Below are 20,851 nucleotides of genomic sequence, written 5' to 3' on the forward strand. Positions count from 1 at the left end.
ACACACACACACACACCAAGCTTCGGGCCTCATGTCTAATGGCAGAGACGCAACAGGATGGGCCCAGCCTACGGCAGCAGCTATAAGCACTACCAAGCCCACAGGACCAAGCAGACGGCCCCAGCTCAGCCACCCTGTCACAGGCTGGCACGATAGGGCCTGGTCCAGCCACACGCTACAAAATTAAAAATATATCAAATATACAATGAAAATAGATCTGTACAGCACTGAGGATGAAAATAGTCCACCAGCCACAGTATAATATTGGGTTTGTCATTTAACAGCATTTACACCCACATGTACAGATTGAATATACAATAGAAATAGAATATATAGAAGAGTATATATAGTAGTGTCTCTCCTGGGGCCTTGCTTTTCCTGTTGCTATTTCTGCTCGGGGTTAGGCACAGGGCCAGGTAGGAGGTGCTGTCAGGTGAGGGGGTGCCTAAGGCGGGATGTTGTGCCCCCAAAGCTCATGTCTTTGTGTAGATGTGGATCCCCCCTCCCCTCATACTCTCAGGAAGGACAGGTGGGGCTGAGAGGGCTAGAAATGGGAGCATGTGTGGGGAAGGGATGAGGAAGAGAGATGGCAAGTGGACCCCAAGTGGGATGGGGGAAGCCGATCTGGGGCTACTGTGCCCCTGCCAGTGCTGAGAGCACTCAGAGGCACAAGAGTGACTCAGGCCAAGCACCATGGCCTGTCCCTGCCGTGCGCACCACAGCTCTCAGAGATGGAGGTCTGCTGTCCCAGCCAGTCCCTCCCTCTGTCCCTTCTCTCCCTCCTTCCATCCATCCATCCTTGCATCCTTTCATCAGTCCATTCATCACTCTGCACACTTCTGACCTCCAATCAGATCCTAATCCTCTTAACCTACACTCTGAGGACAGCCCTATCCTGGGGGAGTGAAGGTAAGCGTGGGTGGGGATGCTTCAAGGCTGGGACCCAGGACAGAGTCCAGGCCCTTGCCCTGGGCAGCTTCCGTGTCCCCAGCGCTGCATGCGGCCCTCCCTGCCACTGACCAGGCAGCCTGGGAAAGGCTTCTGAGGTGTCCACACACGCCGGGTAGCTGTGCTTATCCAAGGAGAGTGGCGGTGGCCCGGAGGGACAGTGAAGTTACCACTTTCTCTGGGTGTGAGCCCCTGAACTCCAGGGACCCCTGTTCCAGGAGAGAAGCTGCCACTAGCAAGAGAGTCAGGCCCTGGGCGAGAGGGGAGGGGTGTGCTTCACAATTGTGCTCCAGATCATCTGAATTGTGCTGTGAACCATCAGGTGTGCCCTGGAAACCTCTCCTCTCCGAGGGCATAGGCAGAGGCACCACTCTGGGCTCCAGGACAGGGGTGGGAGGGCAGGCAGGCTCAGCCCTAAGGGAGGTGGGAATGGTTCTGGGGCCAACCATCGCCCTCTCAGGCAGGATGTGGGAGCACTCCCCACACCCCCCAGGCAAGGCCGAGGACACTGGAGGGTCCATCTTGAGCTGGGTGCTAAGGTGCCAAGGAGCCCCCTCATCTCACCACGTCTGCTGCCATGGTTCATGCTCAAACCAGAGGAAGCTATCTGCCTCACCAAACCAAGCTTGGGGATTTCTGCAGACTCCATCCCCAAGTCAGAGTCCTGAGTCCTGGCACCTCTGTCCCATCACTAACCTTCAGTCGGGCATCTCTGGGACAGGACACCCTGCCTAACCCGTCCCGATGCCTCTCGCCAGAGCCACAACCTGGCAGCACAGACCTAAGGGGCTCCGAGACCTAAGAGCTGCAGGTACCAGGAGGAGCGGGAAGGAGGAACGAACTCCAGAGTAGCCACTTGGAGACTCCCCTGTGCCAGGAATCGGGACTGCTGGGTGGTTCCAGTTACTCAGCTGCAATTTGGTAAGACGATCTCGGAAGGTTAGCTGGGTTGGGGGCTTAGTTCGGGGGACAGAGCTTCTCCCAACCCCCACTCAGATCTACGGAGCAGAAGTCGGCTGGGACAGGGGTGGGGGATGAGGCAGGGCAGAGCCCCACTCCTTGGGCCTTGGGCCTGGCCTGGAAGGAGAGGCCAGATAGGGACACGTGGGCTGGCTGGGCGTGTGTGTGTGTGTGTGGCGGGGAGTGAGGCGGGCAGGGCAGGGCAGTGGTCACAGCTCCGACTCAGGGGTGCCGGCCAGGAGGTAGCCGCTTCCGTAGCGTCCATTGGGGTTGCCGCTGGTCTCTAAGGGTGATGTGCTGCCAGGCCCTAGATAGGAGCGGTGAGTGGGCATGGGGGAGGGCGCCTCACTGGGCACCTTGCTGAGGATGAAGCGGGTCTCGTCGTTCTCCTCCAGGTTGGAGATGTCCTTCATCATGCGGCCCTTCTTGTAGGACACGGAGAGGGTGTTGGAGCCGTCGGAGAGCAGGTGGAAGTGCCGCAGGACGAATACCACGGGGATGGGCAGGACGGCCACGACAATGAGCGTGATCAGGATGGCCATGGCCCAGTTGGGGAAATACAGGTAGCGCTCAGCAGCCTAGGGGCGCACACAGGTGAGCCCTGCTGCCTGCCTCGCTCTGCAGCAGCCTCACCCTCTCAGACTCCTCCTGCCCACTCCCATCCCTCCCCCACTGCCCAGGCACTGGCAGAGCTGGGGTCATCAGGCACTGATCCTCAGGTCCGCTGGTCCCCTTGGCTAAGGGCTGAGGCTCCCCAGATCTCAGTTTCTACACTTGTATAAAGCTGGGCTGGTCACAGAGTCATCCGCAGGGAGGGGAAACATGGCTTAGAAAGACTGGACAAGTGCATTCACCTTTCTGCCTATTTTCCCATTTGTGTGATAGCAATAAAACCACCTCTCTCTTTGGGTTGTTGAAAAGGTTACAGATCAGATGTGCAGAGCCCCGAGTGGGGCCTGACACCAAGTAGTTGCCCTGTAAGGGTTCATCTCTATTACTTGTTGTATTAAAGGCCTGGGAAGATGCCACCCCAGATCCCTGGGGTTTCGGGCCCCCGCTCTCACCTCCTCCCTGATCCAGGCGCTGTAGCCCGGGGGCGTGACCCCAAGCTGGATGATGCTGGCCGTGGTGAGCACAGCCATGCACAGCGGAGACACGAACTTCCACATGTAGAAGTAGAAGCGGTAGGGCTGGAAGCCCAGCATCTCCGTCAGTTCCTGCATGAACCTGCCAGGAGCAGCAGAGAGTGCAGAAGTCGGCACCCCCGCAGCACTTGCCCAATGCCCCGACTCCTCCTCCAAAGCCTTCACTCACCAGTCCCTTCTGTCCAGGCTCTTCCATTCTTCACATTCAGTACATTATTCTGTGGCCCTGCTGGCCTCTGAAAAGCCTCTGCTGACCTCCTCTAGCTTACTCTGACTATGTCACATCACATCTCACGCAGGGAAAGGGTACAGGCCACAGGACACGCCCTGGGCGCGTGGATAGGCTCCAGAGGGCTTTCCTGGGCACCCAACCCCACTCACACTGACCTGGCTCGAGACTCCCCCTGCTGGAAGGGAGGTAGAAGTGCCTGTCCCTGGCGTCCAAAGGCAGAAGGGGTTTCTAACCATTGGGCCTATGGCTGGAATTCGGGAGACTGGCAAACTATGTACATGAATGGCATTTAAAAAATCATCTTTACCTCAGTAACACCTAACTGAAATCTTGTGTTTCTTTCTATTACAAGTGCAAGCAATGACAGCAGTATTATCAAGTACCCATGAGGCTGTAAGGAATTGATTAAATCGCAGATGTTTTATCACATTACAATTGAGATACCTATAAACATCATTTATGCTCATCACTACTTAGAAATTACCATTGTTATTAGACCCGCAGCTAGATCTTGTAACTTAATGCAGTAAGAATAAAGCACACATGTATTACTGTATCACAGATTTAAAATATTATTTTGCTAATATTCAGTATAAATTTTAGGGGTTCTCTGGCGGCTCAGGGGTTAAGAATCCGCCTGCCAATGCAGGAAACACGAGTTCGGTCCCTGGTCCGGGAAGATCCCACATGTCTCAGGGCAACTAAGCCCATGCAACACAACTACTAAGCCTGTGCTCTAGAGCCTGAGAACCACAACCACTGAGCCTGCATGCCTAGGGCCCATGCTCTGCCACAAAAGAAGCCGCTGCAATGAGAAACCCATGCACCACAACTAGAGAGTGGTCCTCACTCCAGCCCAGTGGCCTTGGGCAATCGCGTCCTCTCTCTGAGACTTGGTTTCCCTGAATGATCTGTAGGGGGCACTTTCTGGCTAACATTCTAACTCTGTGACCTCCTGCCTAAATCACAAGCAGCCCTGGAAACACAGCACTCTCCGGGGAGTCATGAGGGGACAGACCTCTCCTCCTGTTCCCTACCTCTCCCCACGCCCCCTCCCCCTTACTTCTTGGTCCCATAGATCCAGGCCACCGCGACATTCTCGAGGATGACGATGACGGTGAGCGGCAGGGTAGCCGAGTAGTCATCAAACATGGTGACGAAATAGTTTCCGGAGCGCTGGACGAACAACAGCCCCACGAAGAATGCAAAGACACAGCAGCCCACTACAGAGAGCCGGGAGGCCAGTGTGGGGGCAAAGGTGCAGGGTGGGTAGGGCCTGGGGTGTCTTCAGGGCTCCCAGGTTCCTCCCATCCCAGCCCTCTCCCAAGCAGGCCTGCAGCTCACCCTCCAGAAGGCCCAGCCCTGCATGGAGTGGGGGAGGGGGTCCAGATGCCCAGGTTCTGAGCTCCCACTCTACTAGGTGGGGAGCACCCTGGAGCTGGGAGCGATCAGGATGAAACAGGATGCAAGGTTGACAAGGAGGGAGGCCATCCTGCCCAGACACCTCAGCAGGCCCTTGGGGAGAGGGGTGAGTGAACCAAGAAAGAGGCCTATCTCCCAGCCCAGGTTTGACACAGATTCCCAAATAGCCTTCTCCTTCTGGCTCTGAAGTGTTCTTCTTGAGGTGGTTCCAGCTGCATCCCGGGTTAAGCTTTCTAAGTATGGAGTCATGAATAACCCAGTGGGAACCCAATCTTTCTAAAGTCAGAGCCGCCACCTGACCGCTTCCCCCGCCCTCCTGGGGCAGCCCACAAGGCCAGTGGGGACCGCTGGGAGGGGTTACCTGTGAACATCTCCTTGGGCACCTTGAAAGTGTCGATGATGGGTGTGGTGATGCCCGCCATGGTGCCGATCATACTGCCCAGGCCCAGGTTGATGAGCATCAGGAAGAACATGACAGACCAGAATGGGGAGGCGGGGAAGTGCGTCATGGCCTCGGTGAACGCAATGAAGGCCAGGCCTGTACCCTGTACAGACTGGGGGGGGGCGGGGGGGCGGAGGGTGGGGTTCAGTGGGGGCCGTGCCCCCCTGGGAGCCTCCTGCTTCCTCCTCTCTGCCCTTGGAGCTTTAGGAGTAACGGTTCCCTCTTTCCCAGTGATCTCTGCCCGCCACCTAAATTCTCTTGTTTCTGGCCAGTGGGTCTCAAACTTGAGTGGGCATCAGAATACACCCCAGGGAGTAAAACACTAATTCAGCACTTCACTGTGAGACCTGGAATCTACGCATTGTCCAAGGACCCCCGGCGATTCACATGAAGATGCTCTCTTTTAGAAACAGCCAGCTCAAGACTCTCCTCTGAGCAGTGCAGCCACCCCCAGCTCTGAATACCAGACCTTACCGTAGTGGTCTCAGCCTTTGCTGCCCAATGGACCCACATTGGAGCCTTTAAAAAACACTGATGCCTGAGTCTCTCCCCAAGGACAATGATCTGCTTGGCTTAGGGGTAAAGCTGGACATTAAGGTTTTATAAAGCCCCCAGGGGACTCTGATGGGCAGCCAAGGTAGAGAACCATTGCTGCAACGCTGGGGCCCCTGCTCGTGGGGAACTGACCACACACTGTCCACTGACATCACTTCTGTGCTCTCCTCGTAATGTCAGGGTTCGGTCAGGGAACACCCACCCCAACTGTGTGAGAGTAGCTCTTGTCATTTGGTTGTTATCAAGATTGTATTATATTAAAAAGAATCCTACTTCTATCCAGAGAACCAGGCCCCATCTGTGAGAATGGGGCAGGGTCTCAAGGAAGGGGACCAGCCTTTATACTGTCTGTTATCTGGGGAAGAAACCAGGGCAGGGGAGCCCAGACAGGGCCTTTTAGCTCTTGGTCACATGGGAAGAGGTCACAGGGGACTCAGTCCCTGAGCATTAGGTTGGTGCCAGTAGAATGCAGCTAACTTTTAAACTGTTCATGGGGTTCTTGATGTTTGAACAAACTCCAGGAGATAGTGAAGGACAGGGAAGCCTGGCGTGCTGCAGGCCTGGTTGCAAAGAGTCAGATGTGACTGAGCAATTGAACAATGACTTTTTAACAAGCAGGGGAAGCTTCACCATCCCTGGCTCCATGGAGATGGGCAGGGTTGGCAGAGGCTGACAGACGGGAGCTGGCGCAGCCCCCAGTGAGCCCTGGCATGAGCTGGATCCCAGAACCCCATGGCATGTCTGTCTCCTGTTACCCCTCCTCACAGAACAGTCACTTTGAAAGTCTCGGCTGTGCAAACGGGGACAGAAGCAGAGTGTCTAAGCTTGGGCCTGCTTGTCAATGAAGGGCAGCATATCCCTGCCCTCCCCAGGGGCTAAAGGTCATTGTGGCCATGGGCGTGGGGCAGGGGCAGAAGCATCAAGACTTGAACCCTGGCTCCCCAACTTCCTAGCTGTGAGATCTCGAGCGGGGTCCCAACGTAAAGGCTGCTCGCCTGTAAAACAGGAGACAGCGTTAACACTCAGCTCACAGCGCTGTCATGAGGGCCCGGAGGGGCAGGCAGCAAAGGGCAGACGCTAACGTAAACACTCACATCCTGTGTGCCACGTCTAAGGCACAGTTCCCAGTGTGTTACACATGGCAGTGATGGGTGCACAGCAAACCATTCAGGACACGGGAGAGCTGTCCCGTTCCCTGTGATTTTGGGGATGTGTGTGTCTGTCTTGTCTTCTTGGTGAAACTCAGCCTGCCTCAGGGCAGGGGTTTTGGCCAGTACCTTTCTCTCTGGGCACATAGTAGATCCTCACTCGTCAAGCAAAAGAAGGAGTCACTGGTGGCTTTCTGCACCCAAGCTCCAGGCACCCATAGCCTATCTCTGGGCTCTGCACTCCCACATCTGCCTTCCTGCCTGTCCTGGAAGGACAGCCTCCCCCATACCTTATCTAGCTCATCCTCCAGAAGGCAAGGATCGAGGCCCAGGGCTGAGAAATGGTCCTCCTTCACGGTCTTGATGACCTTGTACATCTCTGCATAGTCCTTGGTGGTGAGGTGGGAGAAGTTGACGTGGGGAGGGATGAGGGCCCGGCTCAGGACGTCATTGTTGAGGTACCCCAGGATTTTCTCAGCATTCCTGGAGCACAAAAGAGAGAGCAAAGTAAAAACATTTAAAAAAAAAAAAAAAAGTGCAGGTAAAAAGGCAGGACTGGGCTCCAACCAGGGTACCTCGCAGACACCCAGGGAGGTCACTGAAGACCATGGTCCCAGACACCTCTGAAAATGGCCCTGTGGTCCAGGGCTGAGGACAGAGAGCTGCTCTGACCTCCATCCCCCAGCCCGGGTGGAGGGGGGATCTCCCAGGGGAAGGCAGACTGGAGCAGAGAGGACGGGAGGAGAGGTGCCACCTACTCGACCACACACTTCTCGTTCATGATGTTGGCCTTGAAGCCCAGCACAGCGAACACCACGAGGGTGGCCAGCACCGAGGTGAAGAAGTTGATGAAGGACACCAGGGCAGCATCAAAGTGGCAGTTGTTGTCCTGCTTGTTGTAGCTGGAGAAGGCTATGACGCCCCCAAAGCCCAGCCCCAGGGCGAAGAAGACCTGTGTGGCTGCCTCCCGCCACACCTGGGGGTCCAACATCTTGTCCAGCTGCCGCAGGGGAGAGGGAGCCATGGCAGGGCGAAGAAAAGAGACACAGAGATGTCGGCGTTAGCGAATGCCCTGGCAGCCCAGTGATCAGGACTCGGCACTTCCACTGCCGTGGCCTGGCTTCCGTTCCTGACGGGGGAACTAAGATCCCACAAGCAGCGTGGGGCAGCCAGAAAAAAAAAAAAAAAAAAAGAAAGAGCTTTATTCACCTGCAGTAGCATTTCACCACAACCCCTCTCCTCAGCCTCACAGAGGCAGCGTGGCACAGTGGTAAAGAACTGTGGTTGTGTGACCTCGGGCAACTCCCCTGACCCCCTGAGCCTCAGGTTCCCCACAGGTAAAACACAGAAAACAAGAGTATCAGGAATCTAAAAAAATACAATGAACTGGTGAATATTACAAAAAAGAAACAGACTCACAGATACAGAAAACAAAGTAGTGGTTACCACTGGGAAGAAGGAGGTGGGGAGAGGCAACACACGAGTAGGGGATGAAGAGGTACAAACTATTAGGTTTCAAATAAACTGCAAGGATATATTGTACCTCACAGGGAACACAGCCATTGTTTTATAATAACTATAAATGGAGTATAACCTTTAAACATTGTGAATTACTATATTGTACTCTTGTAAATTTAATAATATTATACGAAAACTATGTGTGTGCATGTGTGTGTGTGTGCCCATGTGTGCGTTCAGTCATGTCCAGCTCTTTGTGACCCCATGGACTGTAGCCTGCCAGGCTCCTCTGTCCATGGAATTTTCCAGGCAAGAATACTGGAGCAGGTGACCATTTCCTCCTCCAGGGGATCTTCCTGACCCAGGATTGAACCCACATCTCTTGCATCTTCTGCATTGGCAGGCAGATTCTTAACCACTGCGCCGTCTGGGAAGTCTATGCATCAACTATACTTTTAAAAAAAAATAGTATCAACTTCAGATGATTGCTGGGAGGCCTAGGTAAGATAAAATAAATGCCGTGTGCTTAATAAAGATAAAATAAATGCTGTGTGCTTAAATAGTAAGATCCAAGTTAATTTTAACTGGTATCACTGCTTACCATGGAGCTATCATATCAAGGAACACCTTCAAGGCTATCAGCAATGATGTGTAGGGCAAACTCTAGGGAGTGTCATTCACTTAGAGTACAGTGTGAGTGTTGCCTCCTGGAGCCAGGCAGCATGTAGCCTGCACAATAGGACAAGACAAGTAAGAACACCATCTCCCTGATACCTCCTCCACTTCCAACCATGAAAAAGACACCAACTTCTCCCTCGTGCTCACCCAAACTCCCTTTTCCAAAAAAGAAAAAGACCTAAAGCTCATCTGCACATGCCCTCGATCACAGAAGAACCACTCCCTCAGCTCACCCAACTTGAAGCATAGAACTCAGACACTTCTTAGAGAAGGGACCCCTTGCCGGACCCTCCATGTGTCCTCAGACGTGAGAGGAGCCAGGAACTCCTCAGCATCGAGAGGGCACAGGGTAACTTCCAAACGCTTTTCATGTCTGTTTTCCTTTTACTGTTTGTTCCTCAAGGCATGGACTAGGGCTTGGGCCCAGCGTAGGATTTTAGAGTCAGACAGACCCAGATCTAAGTCTGACTCCCTCTTGAAACTGTTGAGAAGGCTTAGGCAAGTGACAGTGCCTGTTTTATGAGCTTCTGTTTTCTCAGCTGAAAAATGGGAATAATAATAAAGTCTTCCTCCCAAAAGGCCAAAGAATGTTCTACCATACAACTGCACTCATTTCACATGCTACCAAGGTAATGCTCAAAATCCTTCAAGTTAGGCTTTAATAGTACATGAACCAAGAACTTCCAGATGTACAAGCTGGATTTTAAAAAGGCAGAGGAACCAGAGACCAAATTGCCAACATCTGTGGGATCATAGAAAAAGCAAGGGAATTCCACAAAAACATCTACTTCTGCTTCATTACCATGCTACAGCTTTTGACTGTGTTGATCACAACAAACTGTGGAAAGTTCTTAAAAAGATGGGAATACCAGATCACCTTACCTGTCTCCTGAGAAACACATATCCAGGTCACAAAGCAACAGTCAGAATGAGACATGAAACAACAGACTGGCTCAAAGTTGGGAAAGGAGTATGTCAAGGCTATATATTATCACCTGCTATTTAACTTATGCAGAGTACATCATGTGAAATGCCAGGCTGGATGAATCATAAGCTGGAATCAAGACTGCTGGGAGAAATATCAAGAACCTCAGATATGCAGGTGATACCACTCTCCTGGCAGAAAGCAAAGAGGAACTAAAGACCCTCTTGATGAGGGTGAAAGAGGAGAGTGAAAAAGCTGGCTTAAAACTCAACATTCAAAAAACAAAGATCATGGCATCTGGTCTTATCACTTCATTGCAAATAGATGGGGGAAAAGTGGAAACAATGGCAGATTTTATTTTCCTGGGCTCCAAAATCACTGTGGACGATGACTGCAGCCATGAAATTAAAACACACTTGCTCCTTGGAAGAAAAGGTATGACAAACCTAGACAGCATGTTAAAAAGCAGAGACAATCACTTTGCTGACAAAGGTCCATATAGCCAAAGCTATGATTTTTCAATTAAGCATGTACGGACATGAGAGTTAGACCATAAAGAAGGCCAAGTGCCAAAGAACTGATGCTTTTGAACTGTGGTATTGAAGAAGACTCTTGAGAGTCCCTTGGACAGCAAGAAGACCAAACCAGTCAGTCCTAAAGAAAATCAAACCTGAATATTCGTTGGAAGGACTGATGCTGAAGCTGAAGCTCCAATATTTTGGCCACCTGATGTGAAGAGATGACTCAATGGAAAAGACCCTGATGCTGGGAAAGAATGAAGGCAGGAAGAAAAGGGGATGACAGAGGATGAGATGGTTGGATGGCATCACCGACTCAATGGACACGAATTTGAGCAAGCTCCAGGACACAGTGAAGGACAGGGAAGCCTGGCCTGCTGCAGTCCATAGGGTTGCAGAGTTGGGCACGACTTAGTGACTGAACAACAACTCCCTCCCAAAGTGATTGTGAAGATCAAATGTACAGTCTCAAGCAGTGCCTTGTGCAAAGGATCATTTAATCCTGACAAGATGCCTCTGACCAAGTCAGGCCAGGGGTGGGCTTTTGGTTTTTGCGAGTATTTGGGGGATATTTTTTGATGGAGGGGAAGGAATTGTTATTCATATTTGGAAAGAGTAAACTAAGAACAAAGATGAAATAACTCACTCAAAGTACTGGAGCCAGCCCACTGAGACTCAGGAGTAACTAAATACAGATTGTCTGACACTAGGCAGTGCCATCCTCCCAGCTCCATCTTCTGACACAGCTGGCCTGCAGCTATACTCCTCTGACCACTTTCCCCTTGGACCTCTGCTGCTGAGGTTGACCAAAGTGACTTCACTCCAGACAGATGAGGAAGGCAAGGAGCGAACTAGGAAATCTGCCTCTCCTGTGGGGACGGCCCCGCATGGTCCTGAGCCGGCTGCCCCTTTCTGCATGTCTGTGAGGGAGTCTGTTCCTTGTGCACACAGTAAAGTGATGGGCTTGGGTTCTTCCAGCTCTGATATTTCAGCCCTAACACTGAGGGCAGAAGCTCAGCATCGCAGCAGCTTCCCAGGCATGTCTGAGCACCAGGAGTCCCTCCCCAGCTGAGAAGGTGGTGGCATGCTTGGAGGCCAGCAGAATGATGGGCTCAGGGAGGAGGAGGAAGAGGCAGAGGAGGAAGGTGACAGTAGAGCCTTCTGGGTTCGGGTCCTGTACACAGGTGGAGGCCCAGGAGCACTGCCTTACTGGCTAGTATTCAAATTCCAGGGAGATTACAGTCCCCCATCCTGTGCAGAAGAGGTAAAGCCATCTTTGGCCCACCGAGAAAGCCCAGAGTGCAGACCTTAAGTAGCCAAAAGCCCCTCGGCACACGTAAGGAGGTGACATCCTCCCACCCCCTCTCTCTCGCTGTACTCTCAACAGCTATAGCTGGGGGCTCCCTGTGGATACGACAGGCAGCCACTCACTCAGCAAACCCTGTGGACCTGGTCCACAGCAGGTAAGCTCCCAGCTCTCGTGGAGCTGACGTTCTAGTTGGAGAGACGGACATTGGTCAGACAAGCCCATAAACAGATGCTAAGTTCCTAAAGTGACAAGGGCTGAGAAAGCCAAGTACCTAATTCTAGGAAAGCGTGTGATGGGGGATTTGAGTTAAGTCAGGGAAGGCTTCCAGAGGAAGAGACCTTTTAACTAATTTATTCTTGGTTGCACTGGGTCTTCATTGCTGCACTTGGGCTTTCTCGGATTGCAGCGGGGGGGGGGGGGGGGGGGGTTACTCTTTGTGGCAGTGCACAGGCTTTCTCAATGTGTAGCTTCTCTTGGGTGAAGCATGGGCTCTAGGTGCACAGGCCTCAGCAGTTGCAGCATGCAGGCTCAGTAGCTGTGGCACGTGGTGGCATGTGGAATCTACCCAGACCAGGGATTGAACCCGTGTCTCCTGCATTGGCAGACAGATTCTTATCCACTGTGCCACAGGGAGTCCAGGAGGGGATGTTTGAGCTGCCCTCACTACCAGGAGGGAAGAGCACTCAGACAGAGGGTACAGGGTGTGCAGAGGCCCTGGGGGGGAAAGGAAGGACACCCTTTTCACACGGGGTGTGTGAAAGGAGGGAAGTGGGGGAGGCCAGCCTGATTGGAGTGCTGAGGACAAGGCGGGAGTGGAACAGGAGAGGCTGGGAGAGTCAGAGGAGTCTGAGCAAAGGAACGTGAGGATCCTGTCTTGATCCTAAAAAAGCACTTAACAGGGAAAGCAGTAAGGGGTGTGAAAGAGGAGGGAAACAATCAGGTGGGCATTTCTAAAAGAAGCCAGTGAATGCAGCAGACCTGCAAGGACCCAGGCGGGAGATAATGGTGGCATTGTCTGGGGTCAGCGAGGCACAGAAGGAGAGGCTATAGCAGGAAAAATCAAGCCTACTCTAGCGACGGACTGCCGATGAGGGGCGCTGGAGGGAGAGATGCCAGGGTGACGGCCACATCTCTGGCCTGCAGACCCTAGTGGGTGGAGATGGAAACAGTGGAAGAGGGGCAGGACGCGATGGAGTCTGAACAGGGAAGATCCAAACATCCCTTCTAGAAATGTTGAGTTTAACGTGTCCTTAAGATCTCTACAAGGAGATATCAAGCCAGCAGTCAGACAAACCAGTCTGGAGCTTCGAGGGGAGCACAGAGCTGGAGGTATGATGTGTGAGGAGCAGATGGACCAGCAGGGACTGCAGCTGAGGCTGTGGGTAAAGCGAGAAGAGGCAAGAGCCTGGGGCCAAGTCAAGGTTTGCAAGTTTAAAACAGGAAAGAGGGGACGTCCCTGGTCCAGGAGTTAGGAGTTACCCGCCAGTGCAGGGGACACGGGTTCAATCCCTGGTCTGGGAAGATCCCACATGACGCAGGGCAACTAAACCTGTGTGCCACAACTACTGAGCCCGTGTTCCAGAGCCTGTGCTCTGTAACGGGAGAAGCCACCGCTACGAGAAGCCCACGCACCGCAACTAGGGAGTAGCCCCTGCTCACCGCAACTAGTGTAGCCAAAAAAACAAGCAGGGAAGAAGCTCAGACAAGGGAAGGAGAGGAGCAGCAGCAGTGGAGGCAGGAGGAAAAGCAACAGAGGATCGTGGAGGCCGTGGGGAGAAAGCCCAGCAGAGAGCAGGGGGGCCCGTGCCACGAAGTGGAAGATGCCATGGCCACGGGAGCATGGGTGCGGTGGAGATGTTCAGGGAGTCATGAGGCCAGAAGACAAGCAGGAATGAGGAGAGCTGAGAAACAGAGGGGAAGAAAAGGTGGACACTCGGTGGGGAAGCTAGGCTGGGAATGAAAGGGCAGTAGCGGGGGAAGGCTAAGAAATCACTGGAGGATAGCTTTTAGATGTGTTGTTTCGTTTTTGTTTTTAATGCAGGGACTTGACAGCTGATGGGGAGCAGGGGATCTAGAGGAGAGAAGGGGAGCTGTCATCCACAGGAGACGAGGGAAGGAGGACAGCGTGGGGCAGCTGTGGATAAGCTTGTATATCCCGCTTCTGTCTCTGTCATCTAAGGGAGTTACTGTCTTGGTGGCCCCTGTTTTTCCCATAAAGCAGGAGGCCAAATCGTCTGTTGGGGGTGAGGTGTGCTGGGAAGAGAGGTCAGAAGGTTCAGACAGCGGAAGCAGTTTAAAATGTTCACCATGGAACCCGGGAGAGAAAGATGGCCAGAGAAAGGGCACAGGGTCATCCCACACTGTGAGGGCCTGCCCTGCTTGCGGGGTCATCTTCTTCACAAAGGTAATACAGACCTGCATCTTCTCATCTAAAAACCTTAAGGCCACACTGGTTTGGGAAATCAGGCTTTGTTTCTAATTTTATTTTAGAAGGGTAATATGGTGTGTATATCACATAATCGCATGACACCCCCTGTAGGGTCTGGGGCAGCACCCTTAATCAGATACATTTGTATCTCTGAAGCAGAATATGAAAATTCACACCAAGTGAATAAAGACTATAAATAGCCTCGCATCTGTTCAGGTCATTTACTGCCAAATGAGTTATGGGAGAAAGAATAAACATTTTTTCTGTATTTCAGGGCAATTTGGATTTTGGCATTGTGAGTAAAGACACAGGGACCTATACATGCTCCTAACAGAAATTTGGAGATTATTTTTAAAATAAAATAATCATAGTCTCAGTGGGAAAGAGCTTGGGTACCTCCCTTCTCCTGCATGGCTTTTTTTTTTTTAATGATCCTCTCAGTCTGACTCTTTGCAACGCCATGGACTATAGTCTGCCAAGCTTCTCCATCCATGGGATTCTTCAGGCAAGGATACTGGAGTGGGTAGCCACTCCCTTCTCCAGGGGATCCTCCTGACCCAGCGTCTGAACCTGGGTCTCCTGCATCACAGGCAGATTTTTTATCATCTAAGACACCAGGGAAGCCCGGTGGGTGGATTACCTATGCTCAGAAGGCATGCCGTCTAAGTTCATGGGTGTCAGTCATGACTGTCCTATCAAGCTGCTTGAGCCTCAGGCTAGAAACCAAGACGGAATGGGAGGGCTCTGGGTAGTTCAGAAAGTTCCAACCAGGAAAGAGCACACAATTTTGTAAGACAGGACCAGTTGAGACAGACACAGTTCTGGTCATGTCATTTGCATGTTGAAGTATCTTTGACAGTTCCCCGTTATCTGCTGGGGTTTTCCTGGTGGCTCATTGGGTGAAGAATCCACCTGCAATGCAGGAGATGTGGGAGATGAGGGTTCGATCGCTGGATCAGGAAGATCCCCTGGAGGAGGGCAAGGCAACCCGGTCCAGTATTCTAGCCTGAAAAATCCCACAGACAGAGGAGCCTGGCGGGCTACAGTCCATGGAGTCACAAAGAGAGGGACACGACCAAGCAACTGAGCGGCAGCACTGTCTGCTGGAAAACCTGTTTCCATCCTATGTTCTGAAACTGCGAACTACTCTTCAAAAGCATCATGACCTTATAGTCTGGTCTTTGCCCAGGCTGTTTCCTCTGCCTGGAATTCCCTTGCACCTATTCAGTTTCTGGTGAACACCCATTTCTTTCTCAAAACCCAGTACGAATATCACCTGCTCTTTAAGCTTTTCCTGACTGCCTCTGGCAGAGCTAGTTGTGGTCCCCGGGCTCTCACAGCTCGTGTCAACAGCCCCATGACAGGTTTATGTGCCTGTCTTCCTTTCCACACTCTGTGCTTCTTAGGGGTGGAGCCCATCTCCTGTTCATCTTTGTGTGAGCAGTGCCTGGCACACGGGAGAGAAGGGAAAAGTGGATGGAGGGCAAGAAAGAGACAGACAGAGGCTGACCTGTGTCCTGGAGGTAAGCTGAGCAGGAAGGACCAGATCAGGGGCTATGAAGTGCCAGCCCTTTGGTGCTAAGATCCAGTCTTCTAGGACAAGAAGATCCTTAGGATTTAAATTTCTACTTTATAAAATAAGGCTATTTCCAAGCTGGCTTCCTTTCATTCTCTTTTCTCCCTCTCTCTTTCTAAAGTAATTCTTTCCTTTTTGATCTAGGTCAGTCATTACTAGGCTTCCCTGGTGGCCCAGTAGTTAAGAATCTGCCTGCCAACTCAGGAGACTCGGGTTTGATTCCTGGGTTGGGAAGATCCCCTGGAGGAGGAAAGGGCAACCCACTCCAGTATTCTTGCCTGGAGATTCCTATGGACAGAGGAGCCTGAAGGGCTACAGTCCATGGGGTCGCAAAGAGATGGACAAGATTTAGCAACTGAACAACAGTCATTACTAAAGTTTTTACAAAAAGGTCTGGGCCATGTGTGAGACCTAAATACACATCATCATTAGGATTTTCATCATCCCCTAAGCCTAAAACTAAGATGTGGAAAAATTCCTAGGCCACCATCAGGGCCAAATCTCAAAAAGGGAGGCAGCCACCTAGGGGAGGACACCATCATCCCAAACTACCAACAGAGCTGGCTCTATGGTGTGTAGGATTTCTCGGAGGAGGTATAAAGAAACTGTCTGCCAATGCAGGAGACACAAGAGATGTGAGTTTGATCCCTGGGTCGGGAAGATGCCCTGGAGTAGGAAATGGCAACCCACTCCAGTATTCTTGCCTGGAAAACCCAATGGACAGAGGAGCACAGCAGGGTGCAGTCTATCAGGTCGCAAAGAGTCAGACGTGACAGCATGCACACACACGAGGTAGGACTATCTTGCATGCAAGGATTTTGGATAGAAACAAAAACTGGTTTGTGTTTGTTTGTATATTAAGATTGTATCTATTTGCTGTTCTTATTCCATTTTTAAAAACTATGAGACATTGATTATATAATGCACAAAAGTGGAAAGGATAGTGTCATGAACTGCTATGTACCTATCGCCCAGCTTCAGCGATTATCAACACATGTCCACTCTGGCTTCCTCTGTATCCCAACCCTCCCCCCTCCCCCTCCCACCTCTAGATTACTCTGAAGTACAGTAGTGGATCCAAATCTGACATTAATAAGCCCCCCAGGAAAGCAGCCGAGACAGCCAAAGCTTGGCCTCTGTATGAGTGGTCCCTGGGCATCCCTGCTTCCAGCCTGCAGCATGGAGGGGCACTCTTGCCAGTGGAGATGGCCAGATGCCCAGTGCTCATCTGGGGATAAACAGGTACCTTCACCATTGAATGCCTGTGTTCCTTGAATTTAAAGGTGCTCTTTCAGGATTTTAGGGATCATGATGCCTGTTTTCAACAAGGTCCTGATCATACTGTTCGGAAGATGAGCTCACAGCCAGAGCTCAGAAAGCCCAGTGTCCTTTCCAGACGTCAGGACGTGACTGCAAGAGGAGAGGTGGGAAAAGGGCTTTCCTTACTGAAATCAAGGCTCGAACCTGCCTCTGGGGGCCCTCCCTGAAACAGAGCGGCAACTTCCTGCTGTTTACTAGGCACACAGCTGAGTCACCTCCTGGTGCAGGGAGCAAGGTGCTCCATGGCTTTTGACTCAGCGGCATGAAGATGCTTTTTGAATCGACAAGCAGCTGATGAGCCCTCGCCTGGACTGGTGCAAGAGAGAAGTGCGTGCCCTTGCTTCAGCACAGATGGGCCCACAGACACCAGATGGCACTGAGGCACTGGGTTCCCGCTGCCCAAGAACAGTGTCACCTTCACGATGGACGAGAAGAAATACTAGCTAACGCTCACCACACCGTCTCTGCACCCCGGGACAGTCCTACAAGCTCTCCTGGTGCTGCTGTGAGCAAACTGCCATGGATCCCCCTATCTAGCAGCTGAGGAAACTGAGGCCCCAAGGGGACAAGGAACTAGTGATAAGCTGGGCTTGGAACCAGACAGTCCGACTCCAAAGCCTACCCCTGGGAGCAAGGCTGCCTTACCATCCTGCTCAGAAGCCTGACTCTAATTGTGGGGATCACAGAGTTCCTCCATGAACTGCTATGCCTGGGCCTTTGCAGGGGACCCACTTCTCTTTTCTAGGGGTTACCATACACCCTTGACCCTGCAGCCCATCCTCATCAGGCAGAACCGTTCACTCGTCTCGTCCAGAGGCCACAAAGCAGATGCCTGAAGCTCCTGCCTGGCTCAGGTTGAGCTGGGCCACAGCCCTGAAAAACTGGTGTGGCTTCTGTCACGACTGATTAATAGGTAAAGGGGTTACGTGGTTTGAAACTGAAAAGGCACTAAAGGGTATTCATCCCTGTATTCCAGACACCTAATTCCTCTTCCCTAAGTGTAACCACGGTACCAGTCTCTTGCCTACCCTTCCAGTGATATTTCATGTGTATATCAATGACATATATTGAGCTGGCCAAAAAGTTCATTCAGGTTTTTTTGATAAAGATGTTATGGAAAAAGCCAAATGAACTTTTGTCCAACTATTACGGGACTTCCCTGGTGGGTGAGCAGTAAAGAATCCACCTGCAATGCAGGAGACTCAGGTTCAATCCCTGGGTTGGGAAGATCCCCAAGGAAATGGCAACCCACTATAGTATTCTTGCCTGGAAAATCCCATGGACAGAGGAGCCTGGCGGGTTACAGTCCCAAAGAGTCAGACACAACTTAGCAACTACATTACCATCACCATAAATATTATACACACACACCACACACATGTATATTTAATTGTTTTTCTCCCCATATTTTCCCTACTGTCCACTGGAGATGTCACCCCCAATTTCAACACTCTCCCATCCTGCAGAGTTGGGAATCCACAGGGTTCCAGGGCTCCTGACAAGCTGCCCCCTCTACCCCTGCCCGCTCACGCCCTCATCCCCACAGTCAGACTGAGAAACCACCAGGCCTGGTCCTTGGTCCCAGGGCCCAGGTTAGCTCGGCTGCTGCAAGATGCCCATGACTCCTGGGTCATTCTTCACAGAGACTTCAACCCCGGGGTGGCCAGGTCTGAGCCTGCTCTGACCAGAGCCTCCATGCCCACCTCCAACTGCCTGCACCCTACCTGTCATCAGCACAGTCCCCCACTGCGGCAACCCATCTCTGGACGTTCTCTTCACCTTCTTGCTGTGACTCAGCAGCTCACCATCCTGGCTGCACAGCAGAATCATCTGGGGAGCCCTGACAATCTGCTTCCATCTGGACTCCACCCCCAGCAATCCTGAGCAACGAGTCTGCTTGCTGGATTCTGGTTAGCCAGGGTGGGCCTGAGCACTGGTAGCTCTGCCCGGTTCTTACAGCTCCCAGGGGAGCCTGATGGGCAGGGAAGGGCTGAGCACATGACCCTAAGGCCGAGGTGGCCCCGGCAGCCTCTCAGGTGAAGGCTGTTTTCTCGCACCTTTGGGACCCCTGGGCCTGGGTGGACAGGGTGCTGCCCGCTCTCCTGTCCACTCCCCCACATCCCCCTGCACGCTGCCTCTCCTCCCAACACTACCGCAGCCGTCATCTGAGTGAGTTCCGTATCTCCATCAATGTCTCCTCCAACAACCTGCCCCTGGGTCCCTTTCCTTCCTCCCTTCTGAGACAGGAGGGAAGGGGGCAGGCACAACCATTAAGAGAATGACAGAGCTGTGGAGGATACAACAAAAACTGGTTAGAGCCAGTTAGGCCCAAGACGGCCGGAGATTCCACTTTCAGCGGACCTTGAACCTCCTTATATGCTCACTGTAATATATTAGCTACATGACATATACCCACAGACACCAGGACAGTTCCCAGACAGCACGAAAGACCAAAAGTGGGTAATGACCTCATTTCTCAAAATCCCCACCCTCTTCCCCAAAATAGTTGCCTATGAGATTACCCAGCCCATAAAAACTAACCACCCCATATTTGGGGGCCACTTGAACTTTCCATTCCCTGGGACTGCTCTTGCCTCTGACACAGACTGCATTCTACCTTTGTGTAACTTAATAAACCTGCTTTCACTTATTCATTCATGGCTCATTCTTGAATTCTTCCTGAGGGAAGCCAAGAACCCTAACTTGGTAGTCCATCAGAGGGACTCACCTGAGATCTGGAACATAACCATCCTCTGGCATCCCATTTTCCCGCAACTTTCCCCCACTCTTGTCCTTCCCCCCACTTCTATAGTCACACCATGGCCTTTGTCATGACTAGCAGCTGTGCTCCAAGTAAACCTTAATTTTAAGGATCCCATCTTCCAAAGCACCCAGCTTTTTAGCTCACCTCTAGTATCTAAACTCTACAACATTCTTCAGCCTTGCTGGGAACTCCAGCCCTTTGGCCTCCCTCCATTTCATTGCCCGTCACCCTGTTTGGATCCTAACTTCCCTTCATCACTGGCTTAGTCAATGTCCATCCTTTTCGTACTCCTTCCTCACAGTCTCACCTGCCCAGCCATCTCTCCATTGTCACCCTGGTAAGCTCCTGACCCGGGTGATGTCCAGCCTCCCTCTACTCTGGGCTGTCCCCAGGCAGTAGTGCTGGACACAATGTAAACCTTGGGCCCTGACACACGGGACCTTGGACTGACTATTTAACTTCTCTGTGCTTCAGTTTCCCCAGCTGGGAAACAGGGATAACAATAATACTTTGGGTCCAGTGGTTAAAACTCTGCACTGGCAGTGCAGGTAGTGGGGTTGATGCCTGGTCAGGGAACTCAGATCCCACATGCTGTGTGACAAGGCAAAAATAAAACTTCTAGAATCATTATGAATTTAAATGAGTTAATATACATAAGATGCCTCACATAGTAAATACTGTCTGCTGGAAAACATGATTGGTTTAACTACTTCACTGTAGGAGCAGCCTGCCTTCAGAGCTGGTAAAATGTGAATAGCTGTCCACCATGGAACTGGAAGCACACTTGCTATCTTCACCGTGACGCTCGACCCTTAACCTCCATCGTCCCCCACCCACCCTGCGTGAGCACACTGCCCATCTCGTGTGCAATCACGTCACACTCACCCCTCCTTAGGCCTGCAACCCCATGGCCCCCCACCATCTCTACTCTCAGCTGATGACCTTGCTGCCCACTTCACATCGAAAAACGACCCAATGAGAAGAGAGTTCCCACACTGAGAAGCTTCTGGCCAGCGCTTCTCA

At 52.0% G+C, this 20,851-nt stretch overlaps 1 protein-coding gene across 2 annotated transcripts in view; it reads right to left on the bottom strand.

Moving 5' to 3' along the window:
- Positions 1-259: 259 nt before the first annotated feature.
- Positions 260-20,851, bottom strand: part of SLC6A17 (solute carrier family 6 member 17) — a 52,625-nt gene continuing 32,033 nt past the window's right edge. For both annotated transcript variants that reach the window (XM_065907202.1, XM_065907212.1), the window contains exons 7-12: positions 7,611-7,852; positions 7,143-7,335; positions 5,069-5,261; positions 4,349-4,508; positions 2,973-3,135; positions 260-2,486 (exon numbers count right to left, since the gene is read on the bottom strand). In XM_065907202.1, the coding sequence (XP_065763274.1) occupies positions 2,118-2,486; positions 2,973-3,135; positions 4,349-4,508; positions 5,069-5,261; positions 7,143-7,335; positions 7,611-7,852 (1,320 nt within the window). In that variant the 3' untranslated portion in view covers positions 260-2,117. The remainder of the gene's footprint in view (positions 2,487-2,972; positions 3,136-4,348; positions 4,509-5,068; positions 5,262-7,142; positions 7,336-7,610; positions 7,853-20,851) is intronic.

This window comes from Muntiacus reevesi, chromosome 1, assembly GCF_963930625.1.
Source record: "Muntiacus reevesi chromosome 1, mMunRee1.1, whole genome shotgun sequence".
Taxonomy (NCBI): domain Eukaryota; kingdom Metazoa; phylum Chordata; class Mammalia; order Artiodactyla; family Cervidae; genus Muntiacus; species Muntiacus reevesi.